This window comes from Protopterus annectens, chromosome 2.part1 (genome assembly GCF_019279795.1).
Source record: "Protopterus annectens isolate FY-2018-M chromosome 2.part1, PAN1.0, whole genome shotgun sequence".
NCBI lineage: Eukaryota > Metazoa > Chordata > Ceratodontiformes > Protopteridae > Protopterus > Protopterus annectens.
Window position 1 is genome coordinate 1690868973 of NC_056729.1, and position 16101 is coordinate 1690885073.

The window sequence follows — 16101 nt, forward strand, 5'->3', positions numbered from 1 at the left end:
GACTCTCTGAGCAGGTCCAAAACAAGGCTCACAAATGGACATCTTTCTGGACATTGTCCATCAGTGGGATATTCCTCAGATATTTCTGCCCCCTTCTGAACAGACAGCTTCCTCTGTTCTCTTCCAGTGTGCTATGCCATCTGGTATGGAAGATGGACACCCTTTCCTTTTTTTGGAAGGGGATGTTTCTTTATGCTTTCCCTCCTCTTTCTCTACTTCCAAGAGTACTGCAAAAGATTCAGCTGGACTCCCCAAAAATCTTGCTAATGACACACTTTTTGCCAAGACAGCACCCTCTTTTAATGTATCTGGCCAAGGGCAATCACCCCAAGTTACCTCACCGGTTCTCCTCACACAGGAAAAGGAGTATCTCAACCATCCTCAACCATCCTCACTTGCCCGCTCTTCAACTGACACTGCGGGTGATAAGATTTTGATCCTTTTTAGGCATGAGGTGTTATTCTTGGCTTCATCTCCAGTCTCTGCCTGTGGACATTAAGGCCAACTTGATGGATGCTCCTTTGGATAATAAACATCTTTTCTGAGGACATGCTCAGGGTTTTACAGTAGGCAAGGAAACCCTCAACCAGAAAATCGTATATGTCCGAATGGAAAAGATTTTCTGTCTGGTGCCATGGTCATAAACAGGACCCTTTTTCAGTGGGGGCCCCCCTGGTACTCTCTCATTTGTGTGAGTTGCTCCAGTCTGGCCTGACCTAGCCTATTCTTCTGTGAATGCCCATTTGTCAGCCATTTATGATTTTCTGCACTTGAATTCTCCTTTGGCTTCTCGTTTTGAGGTCAAATGATTTCTTAAAGGTATCCCGCATTTTAGACTTCCAAGGAAACCTATTCCTCCTCCTTGGGACCTTAATTTTGTTTTGGAAAAACTGACTCAGGCTCCTTTTGAGCCTGCAGATTCTGCTTCTTTGCAACATTGTGAGCTCCAGGACTTTACGGCCATTCCTCCTTTTTTTTGTTTTTTGTTTTTTTACAGGGACACAGTATCCCTTTGTACTAATCCTGCTTTTAACCACAAGGTAGTAAATGAGTTGACCTTGAATCAGTTGGTACAACTCCCTTCCTTATTCCCTTCTCCTCAGTCTGCTAGTGAGATTGTCCTGCATACCTTGGATTTGCACAGACAGCTCAAGTACTATTTTGATAAAACTAAGGCCATTCGTAAAGCCTGCTTAGCTTTTTGTTTCATCCCAGGACAATCGGTTTGATTGTTTCTAAGCAAACCATCTCCTCCTGGATATCTAAGGCCATTTCTTTTTGTTATACTTTTCATGGCAAATCTCAATTTCTGTTAGAGCTCATTCCTCTAGGGCTGTTGCCTATTCTGGTACCTTCTTCAAGGATGGACACCAATTCCATCCTTGTAGCTGTTACTTGGTCTGCCTTTACTAAGCATTATAAGTTGGATATGGTTTCTAGGGCCAAAGCAGGTTTTGCTGAAACCATTTTATGTGGGTTTGTTGAGGGCTCTTTCAGTCTTCCACCTTCCATTCCGTTTCTTCACCTTTTTTACTCTGTCTTCTGTTTATAATACTGCAACAGTGATATAGAAGGACATAGTACTGTTATATAAAAATCTTACCATAACAGTAGATGTCCTTCTCTTCACTGTTGTAGTATTCACTTAATCCATGCAACCCCTTCTTGTTTGTTCTGGTTTTATTTTTAGGATTCCCTTCTAGCTGATGTTTTCCCCTTTTTCTTCTGCATTTTCCTTCTGGACTTCTTTGTCCTACTGAGACTGTTCTCTACAGGCAAAATTCATTTCAGGGTACTTGCATACATACGTTCCTTTTATGCCCTACATTCTGTGCAGGGAGCACGAGTGTGATGTACGGTGCATACAAGATCATTAGGCTTTGGGATACTGGCCAAGCATCAGGCTGCCCTGGCAGGGAGATCCCTTCTGGTTAGAATCCTGCAACATTGAAGAGAAGGACATCTGCTATTACGGTAAGATTTTACACAACTGCACTTTCCTGCAGAGGTACAGATGAAGGTGCTTCTGTTGTATAAGTAACTGGTTAGTATTGCAAATAAAAAACAGTAAGCCATTTTTTCTTTCAGTAGTTGCACAAATCAGCATTTTAGATCAGTGCTGCTATCAAACTCATTTCTGTGTGTAATTTGGGATTTATCATGGCTCTGCAAACTGGTCTAACTAATCAGCTTTTAATTTTTTGAATATTATCTAGGTGCTTTGGTATAAGTATATAACTTTTTGTTACTACACCTATGACCTACTGTGCAATATTCATGATTGTTACAGTTGTGTTTGTTACCTACTTGCATAATTTTTTTGTGTACATGTGGAGCTATTCTGCTTAGGATTCCAGTAAATAACTAACTTCTCAGTCAGATCACTAAATGAATATAAATTAAATAAATATGCAAACATGTAACTAAACTCTAATGATCAAATGTCAATATTGTTCTCCCTCCAGACATGGTGACATTTTGGCAAGTGATGACTCTGTGTGGACTATGTAGGAACCAGTCTGGATTGTAGGGCAATGTTCTAGTTTTGGAGGCATATATTTGCCGCCATCTTTTTCTTTGTCTTGCAATCTGACTGTATCATCCAAAAGGGTCAGAACAAACTTTACAATTGAAATAAACTTATATGTCATGTTTTCAGGGTAGGAGCAAAACACTGACAACTACTGCACAACTTGCTGCTCTGCTGATCTGTCAACGTACCAGCTGCACCCATCTAAGTCATAGGCACAGTGGTTAAAGAAATACATCTGATCCCACTCAGAGTACCCATAGTCACATCAAATCCATCATAGCTGAAATAATCACATGCATTCTCCAAGGTACCACAATTAAATTAGACAGCTGGAACTCTTGCTAGAGTGAGGATCTACACTCAATCATTTGCTGCAAATGTCTATTTTGGAGATGGGTAGGACAACACCACTTGCTGGAAGGTAAGCTTCACGGGCATAAAAAAAAGTTTTATGCCCGGCATGCCTCCAGCTGATGAGTATGAACCTATATATGACAGCTTAGCTTCTGGTGTCACTCCAGGGGGATCCAGTATCTGACAGCCTGGGAAGACATGATAGACAGACCATACTGCTTTGCCCCAGATGGCCTTCAACAGTCTCCTCAAGGCTTTTGGATACTGGCAAAGACACTTGCCTCCCCCATAGTGCCTTTTTTAGGCAATGTCAAAACAACAAAACTTCCAACATAAAGAAACCCACTAGAGACAAACCCAAGGTCATGCTGCTTAAAGCTAGGAGCCCAAACAGTAAACTGCACTCCCTGGAAGCACTACTCACCTTGGAAGATGCTGATGTCTGTGCAGTGACTGAGACTTGGTTCAAGGCTGCAGAGAGCAATCCGGCTATAAAAGGCTACAATGCCTTTCAAATATTTAGACCTCAAAATGAGCATGAAAGAACCAAGGTGGAGGTGCATCCATCTTCATTAAATCCAAATACACCTTGAGACTGGTAAAACAGTATGACTGTCTTGAGGTACTCTACATCCACATAACTATAGGTAAAATACCCTACCACATCATCGCTAGCTACAGACCTCCCACCATGAACTAGGAGAAGCACACTGCCCACCTGGACTTGCTAGAATCCGTCAGTGTACAGCCAAACACCTTGGTCGTGGAACATTTCAACTATCCCTTCATTGATCAGGTGACTTACACAAGCACAAACACAATTGTTCTGAGGTTCCTGGATTTTGTTAATTCAAATGCCCTGGAACAGTTGGTCTGCACCCCCACAAGGGGCTTAAATGCCCTAGACTTAGTACTCACCAACATGGGGGGGTCACTGCACTGTGTGCTGCCCTCCCTGGTAAAGTCAGACCATAAATCAGTCTTGTTTGATGTAAAGATCAGACCTGACACCCTCACAGTTATAAAAAAACTGAATTATTTCTCCAAAGCAAACTATAGCCTACTGAGCGATGGCATAAAATGTCTCAAAACCCCTGCTAACACAGCCAACAATGACTCCTATGCACCAGAGTACATAAATACTCTATACAGCCAATTAAACAAATGTATTGACTCAGCTACTAAGCCGCGGTGGTGCAGCGGTAACATTGTTGCCTCACAGCAAGAGGTTCTCCCGTTCGATTCTCAGCTGGAGCGCCTTCTGTGTGGAGTCTGCATGTCCTCCCCGTGGTCGAGTGGTGTTCGAAAGACATGCGTAGAATGGGCGTGCCTTCGTTGAAGGTTGGGCGTCGAGCTGGCGCCTCGGCACCCATAAAAAATCTACTGCCAATCATTAGTGGACCAGAGTTCCGCTGTGGCGACCCCTAACTGGGAAAAGCTGAAAGAAGAACATTGACTCAGCTGTACCTGACAGGTCTAAAGCCAGGTCTTCCTAAAAAAATAAGCTACCCTGGTGGACTGTAAGTCTAAATAAGTTATATAACAAAAAACTGATATCTAAGAACAAGAGGGAACTTACTCAACAGAAGAAGAATACCTTTCACAGCTTGAGCAAGCAAATCAGATATCTTGTAAAGTACTCTGGGGCTAGTTACAAGACTAAATTTGCATCCCTAGCTAAAAACAACTATAAGGCCTTCTTTAGCTATGCCCAAAGCCTAAAAGGGAATTAGCCAGCTGTGTGCCTGTACCACTCACACTGATCCTGAGGAAATTGCCAACCTGCTAGCTGACAGATTTGGTAATAACTTCACCCCCCCCCCCCCGTGCCCACCAGCCATACCCCAAAGCTTTCCTGACCCCAGTCCTCTACCGAGTATCTCCAAAGAATAGGCCAAACAAGCACTCTCCAAGGCCAAAAACATGGCCTCTATGGGACCAGATAGTATCCCAAGTTTTTTACTAAACAATCTAAAACAAGACCTAGTGGAACCACTTGGCACTCTCTTTAATCACAGCCTGAGCACTGGTTTGCTATAGCAGAGTGGAGAACAGCAACAGTAATTCCTTTGCACAAAGGGGGGATCCATCAACTGACCTAGGAAACTATCGACCCATAAGCCTAACCAGCCTTATCTGCAAGGTCATGGAAAGAATCATCATGGGCCTTATCAACAAGGACACAGATGACCTTCAAACTCTTGACCCAACCCAGTTTGGTTTTGTCAAGCGTAGATCTTGCTTATTAAACTTGGTGGACTTCTTTGAGAATGTCACCAAAGCCTTGAATGAGGGTAAAGCAGTACATAGCACTTATCTTGATTTAGCCAAGGCTTTTGACACAATCCCCCACTCAGGGATCATTGAGAAACTCTCCCAGCTGGGGAGTAATCCATACATCACTAGAGGGATAGCCAACTGGCTTACTGACAGAACGCACACTGTCAAAGTTAGGGAGTCCACCTCTACCAGTAGACCATCTGTACTGGGCCCTCTACTGTTTGGAATCTATTAATCTGAGGTCCAAGTGAAAGTAGATGGCCTGTGGCTTACCAGGTTTGCAGATGACTGCAAACAGGGTACAATCACTGAGTCCTCCAATGATGTAAACATATTACAGAAGGGGCTGATGCAGATAAATGACTGGTGCCAAAGTCACAGACTAAAACTAAATGCAAAAAAAGTCTCATTATTCCCCTAGGCAAAGAAGTAGTCCCTGCTAATTATGATATAGATAGCACCCCTCTAAGCTCAAGCCCAGTGGTGTGAGATTTAGGAACACAGTTTGATAGCAATCTAAACTTTGATCACCATGTCTCCATAGTGGTAAGTAAAGCCTTCTACACTGTGCATCTCATAAATAAGGGCATCGCATCCAAGACTTAAGTGGTTATAACTCCATTGTACTCGACGGTTATCAGACCACTAGTTGAGTACAATGCTCCCTTCTGTATGTATCTTAACAGACACCTGCAGATGGAGAGACCACAGAGGTTTCTAACCAAGAAATCCGGGGCCTCCAAAACGTGACTTAAATGAAAAGACTGAAAGCCCTGTCACTGTACTCTGTATCATACAGGCTGCTGAGAGGTGACCTGTGTCTGACCTACAGTGCAATCTCTGACTCTGCCCTAAAGGAAATGCTGCATATCCACAAATCAAATGGGACAAGAGTCACTCATTCCAGGGATCTCACTTAGCCTGTGACATTAACAAAGCATGTTGGAGAAACAGATACATCTCCCAGAGACTGCCACTCCTCTGGAATAAGCTCCCAGTTCATGTGAAGCAGAGCTCTTCAATGACCTTATTTAAGCGCAGCCTTGACAATTGGATGGGTGACCGTAAATTTGCCTCAGCGGTGTGGTACCTATGTCCCCCAAAGACAAGGGTAGTTGTTGCTGATCATAGAATCATTATGTTAACATCAACCATCTAACTATGCTCATTTAGGGTACATGGGTTTTTTGCACGGCTAGGCTAGGGCCATTAGCCTAGTAACCTCCTACAAACCTATGAACCTATCATCTAATTACAAAAAAGACAATAGCCACTTTGTCAATACTCACAACATTGATATTTGTGTGTTTACAGACTAAAACATCTGAAAAATTATTTTTGTTGACCAGCTCCCCTCTGCACAACCCCTGCACCGTTGAATTTTATTATTCTAACATAAAAGTTGCTCCATGTCAGGGAAAGTAACATTCTGAACAACAGGGACCTTAATCAAAGCAATAGTATGCATACAATTTTAAATTTGTCAGTATTACAAACTGAGTGTCAGAAAATCAAATATTGATCAGCATTCATACACCCAGTAACATATGCATGGATGTAGTCACTATGCTATGAATATACCAGGTGAAGTCACTGCCTTTGTAATGGATAGCAACATACTATTAATGTAACTGAGTAGAAACAAGATGCTATGAAAATAGGAAACATTTGCATAAGCCAGTACCCTGAGATTTGTTAATACTGGCAGCTAGTACTTAGCAAAATAAAAACAGTTTCAACCAGTCTAATGAAAATACTGATGGCTGATGGCTTACAGGATAAGCATTTCTTATGGTAATCCAGTTAACTGGTTCTCCAGTTACCTATCCAATAGATATCAAGCAGTAAAATGGAAAAAGGCCACCTCATCTTTTCTTAATACCCTTACCGGTGTTCCCCAAGGCTCCATACTGGGTCCTCTTCTCTTTAATATATTTATAAATGATTTCCGCAACTCTATCCCATTCTCAAACATCATCCAATATGCAGATGACTCAACTATTATCTGCTCTGCCACATCCATCCCCACACTCCTAAAGCTTACCCAAGAAGCCTTTTCAACCACTGAGCAATGGATTAAAAGTAATCACCTAGCACTCAATGCCTCTAAAACCAAATTAATGTTATTTACCCCCTCCAAAGTCACTTCCTTCGATATAAACACATTCTCTATTACTAGTCAAAACAACTCACCTCTAGAACTGGTATCAGAGACCAAGTTACTTGAGGTCCAAGTTGATAACCAGCTCAAATTCAACTCCCACCTACAACTAAATATAAAAAAAAACATCAAAAACTAGGTATGCTCTACCGACAAAACCATTACCTTACACCTGCCACTAAAATCACTCTTTCTACTTCCTTTCTTATCCCCTCCCTTCTCTATGGAGCCCCACTCCTAAGTAATCTACAGTCCTCTCTAAAAACACAACTTTCCTCTTGCTACAACAAAATCGCCAAATTCGCTTCCAGCCACAAGTCCTCCACCCACCACTGTTCCTCTCTCCAAAAACTAAAATGGCTAGAACTACCCAATCATCTCACCTATACTCAACTAACTCTTGCACACAAGCTCATTTTCAACCCCTCCCTCTGTCCCTCCCTTTCTACTGCTTTTAAAATGCACCTACCTGATAGAGTATTAAGGTCCAACAATCAAAATCTACTAGAAGTCTACAAACCAACTCGTCCCCCAGGCAAAAATCTTCTATCCTATGGCCTAGCATGCCTCTGGAACTCCCTACCACCGTCCATTCGCACAACCTGTAAACATTTTATTTTCAAAAGCTCTCTTCATTCACATCTAGTATCCCAGTGGGAATGCTCTTGTTCCCATCCCACATAACTAGCACTGGCAATGTCCATCTTCCTCCTTTCCCCTGTTTACACCAGAAATTTTCCTTATTATTTTCCCCCAACTCATATTTTATTATTATTATTCCTATAGTATTTCCAAAAAATGCACTAGGCTGCACCTCTTAATGTGTATGCTTCCTAATACACAATGACTTCTCAGTATTTACTTTGCAATATTCCTCTTGTTAGTCTGTATCATCTGTAAGTTTCATCACAAGTCTGTATTACTCCTAATGTTTCCTGTACTATTTGATATTGTTTAAGTGAATCTTAATTTTTGTATAATTATCATTTATAACCTACTGTAACCTAGATTGTTTTTGGAGCTTTTCTCCCCAGGACTCCATTGAAAACGGGTTCATTTTGGCCCAATGGACTATCCTGGTAAACCAACTGCAAATAAATAAATAAATATAAAAAAAATTTCCATGTCGGAAGGCCTGACATTGCAAATGGACACTGGTACCAGAATGTAGTACCAGTTTACATTTACCAGCTAGCTGATAAAGTTTCAGCATGAATCTTGAGTAAATAAATTCTAGACAAGTTCTATGTAAGTCAGTACAAGGGAGTGTGTTTTTGTGCATCACTGTGTAATAACTAACTTAGCTGATTGCCTTCATTTCAAGTACAACTAAACATCAAACTTGTTATTATAGGCTATATTCTAATTATGGATTTAATGATCTGATTGATGGATTGATTGACTGATTTGCTCTTTTCATCCATGGCCCACTCCTATAGGTAGGTACTAGGCTATTGGCCCTCGGGCCTACATAAGCCTAGCCAAAAAGTATGCAACTCTGAGCATTCACTTAACCAGACAATGCACTTGGATCACTGAAAAAAGTCATTTGTACTAGTAACTGTATCCACAGTCATAATAGCAATTATGAGTAGGCTATGCTTCTTCCAAACTACACTGTTTAAGATATAGTTTGAAAAGAGAGTTTCTGTAAATGATAAACATCACAGAGACCTTTTTAGCCAAGGGAAAAAAGTGCTTGATTGCTTAATGTTCCTAAGTCATTTGTGAAACTTAAATGAGGCATGCGAAGAAGACTCTGATTTGGAGGCCTTAGCCATGGTCTTAAGTCACAATTACCTCTATGGAATGTGTTACAACTCCTGGGCTATACCCTCTAAATCAGTATATTATTAATTTATTTACTTTTTTGTTGACTTGGTTAGTTACTAATAACAACCAAATAAAAACAAACTGGTACAAAAAAAACGCTAAAAGCTGAAAACTCTACTAGAACGTTAGCGTTCTCGTAGAGTTTTCGGCTTTTAGCGTATTTTTGTACCGACTTGGTTAGTTACACCAGGCAAAGAAAATTTTCAGGGGAGGTTTGAGGTGGTATTCTACTGCTTCGGATAATTTGGCTAGGACACCAGGGAGATTCTCCTGCCGCTTAAATTCTGAGTAGGAGAAGCTGTGAAGATAGAGGAATCATCAACTAAATAGGTAAAGTACTCAAACAGATATATATTTACAGTAGCAAATTACATTTGTGATACAATGGGAAAAAAACATTACGCTGACTGGTGCTCCCTTCATTGATTTGCAATATCTCTTTGAATCAGTTAATCACTCAATCTTACTTTAAACACTAGACACTTTTGCTCTAGCCCAGAGCCATCCTCAGTGATTCTCATCTTGCCGGCACAACAGAACTTTCACAGCAGTCTATGGCAATTGTAAATCAAAGAATGGAATATTTTGTGCACAAGTACCCTAAGGTTATAGACTAAGTCCCCTGCTGTTTTCCATCATTTTTAACAACCTACCTTTTGACTTATCCTCTGTAAACTGTACAATGCATGCACATGGTATCATAATTCTAAGACCAGGCTACTTTTGGATGAAAATCCAAACTTCAACAAGATTTACAAACGTGCAGGAAGTCATAACTTTGTCTGTACTTGTGCATGGAAGCACTGATGTGTCAGAGGTATGAACTAGTGAGTACACAGGGAAGAGGCATGAGAAATATCTGACAGGAGTGTATTCTGGGTAGACAGACCAAGTGGAATAAAATTACAATGAGCTTGCAGGGAAGGGGTCTTTAACTTTTGTACTGCACTGTTTTAGGGTGTTCTTGTTCTTTGTCAGATTATATAAAAAGCATGCACTGTATAGCTATATCTATATAGTTATTTATGTATATATAAATATGTATTTGTGAGTATATATTGCATATTCAGAATATTTAAGCCATTAACCAGAAAATCATCAAACACAATTGACTGAAACTCAACTAATCTAAAATAAAAAAAAAACAGCCCCCATATTGCATGCTACCAACTCCAGGATCATAATATAGAAACCCTATACTCCATGCTACTTGTATGGACCAACTCCAGTATCACACTACAGAACCCCTGTACTCCATGCCACTTATATGTACCAACTCCAGGATCACACTACAGAGCCTCCGTACTCCATGCTACTTATATGTACTAAATCCAGGATCACACTACAGAGCATCTGTACTCCATGGTCCTTATATGTAACAACTCCAGGATCACACTACAGAGCCCCCGTACTCCATGGTACTTATATGTACCAACTTCAAGATCACACTACAGAGCCCCCGTACTCCATGGTACTTATATGTACCAAATCCAGGATCACACTACAGAGCCCCTGTACTTCATGCCACTTATATGTACCAAATCCAGGATCACACTACAGAGCCCCCGTACTCTATGGTACTTATATGTACCAACTCCAGGATCACACTACAGAGCCCCTGTACTCCATGCTACTTATATGTACCTACTCCAGGATCGCAATACGGAACCCCCATACTCCATGCCACTTATATATGTACCAAATCGAGGATCACACTACAGAGCCCCCGTACTCCATGCCACTTATATGTATCAAATCCAGGATCACACTACAGAGCCCCTGTACTCCATGCCACTTATATGTACCAAATCGAGGATCACACTACAGAGCCCCCGTACTCCATGCCACTTATATGTACCAAATCCAGGATCACACTACAGAGCCCCTGTACTCCATGCCACTTATATGTACCAAATCCGGGATCACACTACAGAGCCCCTGTACTCCATGCCACTTATATGTACCAAATTGAGGATCACACTACAGAGCCCCCGTACTCCATGCTACTTATATGTACCAACTCCAGGATCACACTAAAGTGGGAAAAGAGCAACTTTCCCAGTCCCCATTCTAGTGTGATGTAAAACTATACTGTACAAAACACGTTTTTAACCTGCTGCCATGGTTTTACGTGCCAGCAAGAAGGGCTCACCACAAAATAAATAAGCAACCTTCTTAACTTGCAACAGCAATCCTAGCTCGTAGCAGACACTACCTTCTAAGTTCTTACTTATGACTAAATGCCAGCAAAATTTTGATAACTTCTACCTGCATTTTTAACAGTCAATCACATTTTTCAGCTGTGTGTGTGTGTGTGTGTGTGTGTGTGTGTGTGTGTGTGTGTGTGTATAGACTGATAGAGAGATGCAAATATAAATTATACTGATTGATGCTGAAGCACATTTGAAAATACAAACCAGTTTTTCTCAGATGAAAGTGCCAGAATTCAGACTTTGCCCTGTTAATGCTGTTAGAATAACCTACAAACGTGTTATACTGTGATTTTTCTTTCCTACTGGTAGCTGAGTTAATCTAAATTTTACTCCATCATTGTTTAAAATGTCTAACAATATCATTCTTTCTTGGTGTGGTTGAACAACACATACTGATTATATGAAATGCTGGTAAGATGTACTGAAAACATACACATTTGGCTAGATATGAGATACTGGAGAAAGTAACAGTATCGACCAGATAACTACGCAGTCAGTGGGAGCATGTTGTTTTGCTGAAGCCATGAAGGTTGCAGTTTCCATTACCAATGTACAAATAGCAAATGTTTGCATTTGTCAGGTAGGAAGGCACTGTTCATAGGTTCATAGGTAGGTACTAGGCTATCGGCCCAAGGGCCTAAGTAAGCCTAGCTAACAGAGTTCCCTGGCTTATGCCAACCCAAGAAAGTTAATTTCCTGTGCCCCTGTCAAGCAGAGCCACAGAAGTGATCCCCAGGGTGTATTTCCTACTTCCCATCCACTCATCAAGATTTTTCTTGAAGAGTGTTAATGAGGAACTTTACTTGACATAGATGTGTAGCTTGTTCCAGAGAATAGGAAGTCTCTGGGACAGGAAGCTATCCCTCCAGCATGTCCTGTTTATTGTGGTGACAAGGTTTAGGTCCCAAGATCGTGTAGCTTGGAGGGATTGGGATTTCTTTAGGTGTAGCATGTCCAACAGCTCTGGGTTTGACATAGCTTTATATGTTAGGCAGAGATCACCTCGGAGTAGGCGATATGCTACAGAGTAAAGCTGGAGTTTTTTGAGACAGTCAGTGTAGGGCATCTGTTTGAGGCCAGTAATCACCTTTGTGAGGTACTTCTGTGGCCTTTCCAGCTGCTGCAAATGTCTTTTGAGGTACATTCCAAAAGGGTGTTGTACTCTAAATTGGGTCTAATGAGTGTCGAGTAGAGGAGAACAATGACCTCTTTTTTCATGGATGAGAACCCTTTTGTGATGAGGTGTGCCACGTAGAAGGATTTCCTGACTACTGTGGCAATAGGTTCATAGGTTCATACTAGGCTATCTGCCCTAGGGCATTTATAAGCCTAGCCAGAGTGTGTTTGGCTTTCGCCACCCATTTTCAATGAATTTTGCTATGCCCTTTTTCAAGGTTAGTATACTGTGCAATGTGATTATCAAAGGAGAGACCACTGTCCAGCTGGGTCCCAAGGACTCTTATCACACATTCTGCATTAAGAAGACTGCCACCTATGTGATAGTTCATGGGTACAGAGATTTTACCAAAGGGGATAACAGTGCACATTTTGACATTGAGCTTGAAGCCATGGCTCTGACATTAGGCAGCTGTCTCAGTGAGGCCCTTCTGGTGGATGTCCACATCATTTGGGGACTCGACTATAGCTCCTAGTTTGCAGTCATCTGCAAACTTCATTAGCCAGAGGCCTTCTGTGTTAGCCTGTACTTAAGAGAAGTAGATACCAAACAGGACAGGTCCCAGGACTGAACCCTGTGGTACTCCACTTGTCACTGGTTTGAAGTCAGATTTGGAGTCTGCAGCTTTTAGGGTGTGGGTTCTGTCAGTGAGCCAGTTGGCAACCCATCTTGTGACATAGGGATTTATACCTAGTTTAGTGAGTTTAGCTATAATTCCAGAATGGGGGATGGTGTTGAAAGCCTTGGTGAGACCAAGATAGGCTGTGTGAACCACCTTACCCTCATCTACGGCTTTGGTGACTGCCTCAAAGAAGTCACACAGGTTCAGGAGGCATGATCTGCCTTTCACAAACCCAAACTGGGTGGGGTCCAGAGTTTGGAGGTTATCAATGTCTTTGTTTATGAATTCCATTATGATACGTTCCAGGCTAATAGGATGATAATTCCCAGGATCCATGGTGGCTCCCCCTTTGTGGAGTGGGATAACTGTTGCTGTGCACCATTCAGTGGGCACAAAGCCTGACGTGAGGCTATGATTGAACATGGTGCTTAGATAGGGAGCCAGTTCGTTCTGAAGTTCGTGTAAAACACAGCCTGGGATGTTTCCGGTCCCATGAATGTTGTGTTTTTGGCTTTAGAGAGTGCTTCTTTTACCTGTGTAGTTGTGATTACAGGGTCTCTTTATTCTTCCTGTATAGACATGGGCCCTTTAGGGGGTAAGGGGGGGTAAAGTTAGCACTGAACCTATCTGCCAGGATGTTGGCAATATCAGTTGGTTCTGTAATTTTTGTGCCATTGTGCTGTAATTCAGAGCAGATCTGAGTGTTGCCATTGAGATTCTTGACATAGCTATAGAATGCTTTGTGGCTGTCCTTAGAATCAGTGGTGATTTTGTTTTCATAACTAGCTTTGGAGGATCTTATAAGAGATCTCAGCTTCTTACTGAGGCTGACCAGGGAGCTCCTCCACTCATGGGATTTTACTCTCTTTTGCAACAGTTTCTTCCTTCTGTTGTAGAGTTTGTTTATGGCAGGGGATCACCACATTGGCTTCCTTTTTTTGGAAGATAGCATCTTGGTTCTGTTTGGGATAGCATGATCCATGCACTCATGTAAGTGCTTATAGAGTGCATTTGTGTAGAATTCAGCAGTCGTAACTATATTGTCCATCTGCATGGGTGTCATGAGGTTCGCCACTTCTGTCTTAAGAAGCATGAAGTTGGCTTTGGAGAAATTTTTTACTGTGGTTTCCTTAATGGGGGGGGTGGGGGCAGAATGTGGATATCTAGGGTGATTAGCTTATGGTTGGATCCAGCCAACGAGGAGTTGGCTTCAGGTGTGGAACACCAGTCACTCATGTTGGCAATGACTAGGTCTAGGATATTGTTGCCCCTGGTGGGGGTGTGGATAAGCTGATCCAGGGCATTGGAATTTATTAATTCCAGAAAGCGCTGAGTGAAGGAGTTGGTACATAAGTGGCCTCTGACTTGGAAAACCGACTAAATTTGATAGTGTATGTTTTATGGTTTCTTCATAATACTAAATGATTTAAAGGGAATATCAGAAACTGAGTGAATGTATTTATTATTATTATTGCTTTTGCTGTTTAAGATGATTTCTCTTTCCTCACAGCTGTGTAGCTATAAAGTTAGTATATTTAAGCAAGGTTGGTGTGAGGTACGTGGGGGTTCATCCCCTCTCCAAAAATGTTGCTATATTGTTTTGTTTGATGTGAAAATTTTTGCCAATGTATGTTTAAAGTATTTAGTTAGTTCTTTTATTTATTTATTTATTTATTTTGGTAATTTGAATCCAAGTATTTGCAGTTGGCATTATGCACATTTGTGAGATTTTGCTCTGTGTTCATTGTTATGGGCTTCATTCAGCCTTGTTTTCAAGTTCAGATGGTAATTCTTCTCAGATAATTAACATATTTCAGTACAGATTAGATGTAAACTCAGTCAGTTACTTATCATGCAATTGTTTTGCTAATTTATTAAATTAATAGTGCATAATACTCTTTGTCACAGAGCTTTCCTTTCATGCAAAGGAAATCCAGCCTCCTCAAGTGTTACAAAACTCTGATTCTTTGTAACATTGTAACATCATCCTTGTGCATGACATACTGCATGGCAGATTATCTATGAGCTTTGCCTTTAAACTTTTACTTTCTATAACTGTGCAACGTTTACTCTGATCAAACCAAATATGATGCACCGGGGTGTGTTTGTATGCCTATAAAAAAGCTGCTGCTTCTACGTATTTTGTTCTGGTGTCTGATTTTAATGTGCTTTGTTTTTAGGTACAAGCAATATTTCAAGATTTATGTAAATGCATTACTGTTTCTACTGCCTTTCATCACACTGTATTGATTGTTGTATTTTTTACTTTTTGTAGATGATAGTTCTCATGCGTTCTTGGCCAGAATTACCAACATTGAATGCACTGGAACTGCTGGACTACAGTTTCCCTGATCGCTATGTTAATGAATTTGCAGTTTCATGTTTAAGAAAACTAAGGTATGTACATTTTATTATGAAATATTACTTAACAGAGCATAGCTGTAACCACAATAGCTACAATGTCACTTGCATGTGCACACACACACACACACACACACACACACACACACACACACACACATACACATTTGGCTTCCAGGGCAAGGGAAACCACAAGGCATTCTTTAGCTATGTCCACAATATTGAATGGCAATACACAATTCTATGTAGAGCTCATTGTTAATGAAGTCACGTATACCTAACCAGAAGATATAGCAAACCTACTGGCTGGCAAATTTAACTCTTAACTTCACTCCTCTCTCCTCTCCTGCCTCCCACCAGGAAATACCATCAAACATAACTCCCCCTACTATCACTAGGGAACAGATCCTCAATGCTCTCTCTCTTAGTCCAAAAATGCTGCATCTATGAGCCCCGATAATATTCCAGGCTGTCTTTAAAATGACATGAAATATGACTTATCAGGCCCTCTGGAATCACTGTTTAACCACAGCCACCAAACAGGCTTCATGCCTCATGAATAGAAGA

General features: G+C 41.2%; 1 protein-coding gene across 2 annotated transcripts in view; it reads left to right on the top strand.

Moving 5' to 3' along the window:
* Nucleotides 1-16101, top strand: part of PIK3CD (phosphatidylinositol-4,5-bisphosphate 3-kinase catalytic subunit delta) — a 912023-nt gene that overhangs the window by 702779 nt on the left and 193143 nt on the right. For both annotated transcript variants that reach the window (XM_044063126.1, XR_006363658.1), the window contains exon 15: nt 15449-15570. In XM_044063126.1, coding sequence (XP_043919061.1) covers nt 15449-15570 — 122 coding nt within the window. The remainder of the gene's footprint in view (nt 1-15448; nt 15571-16101) is intronic.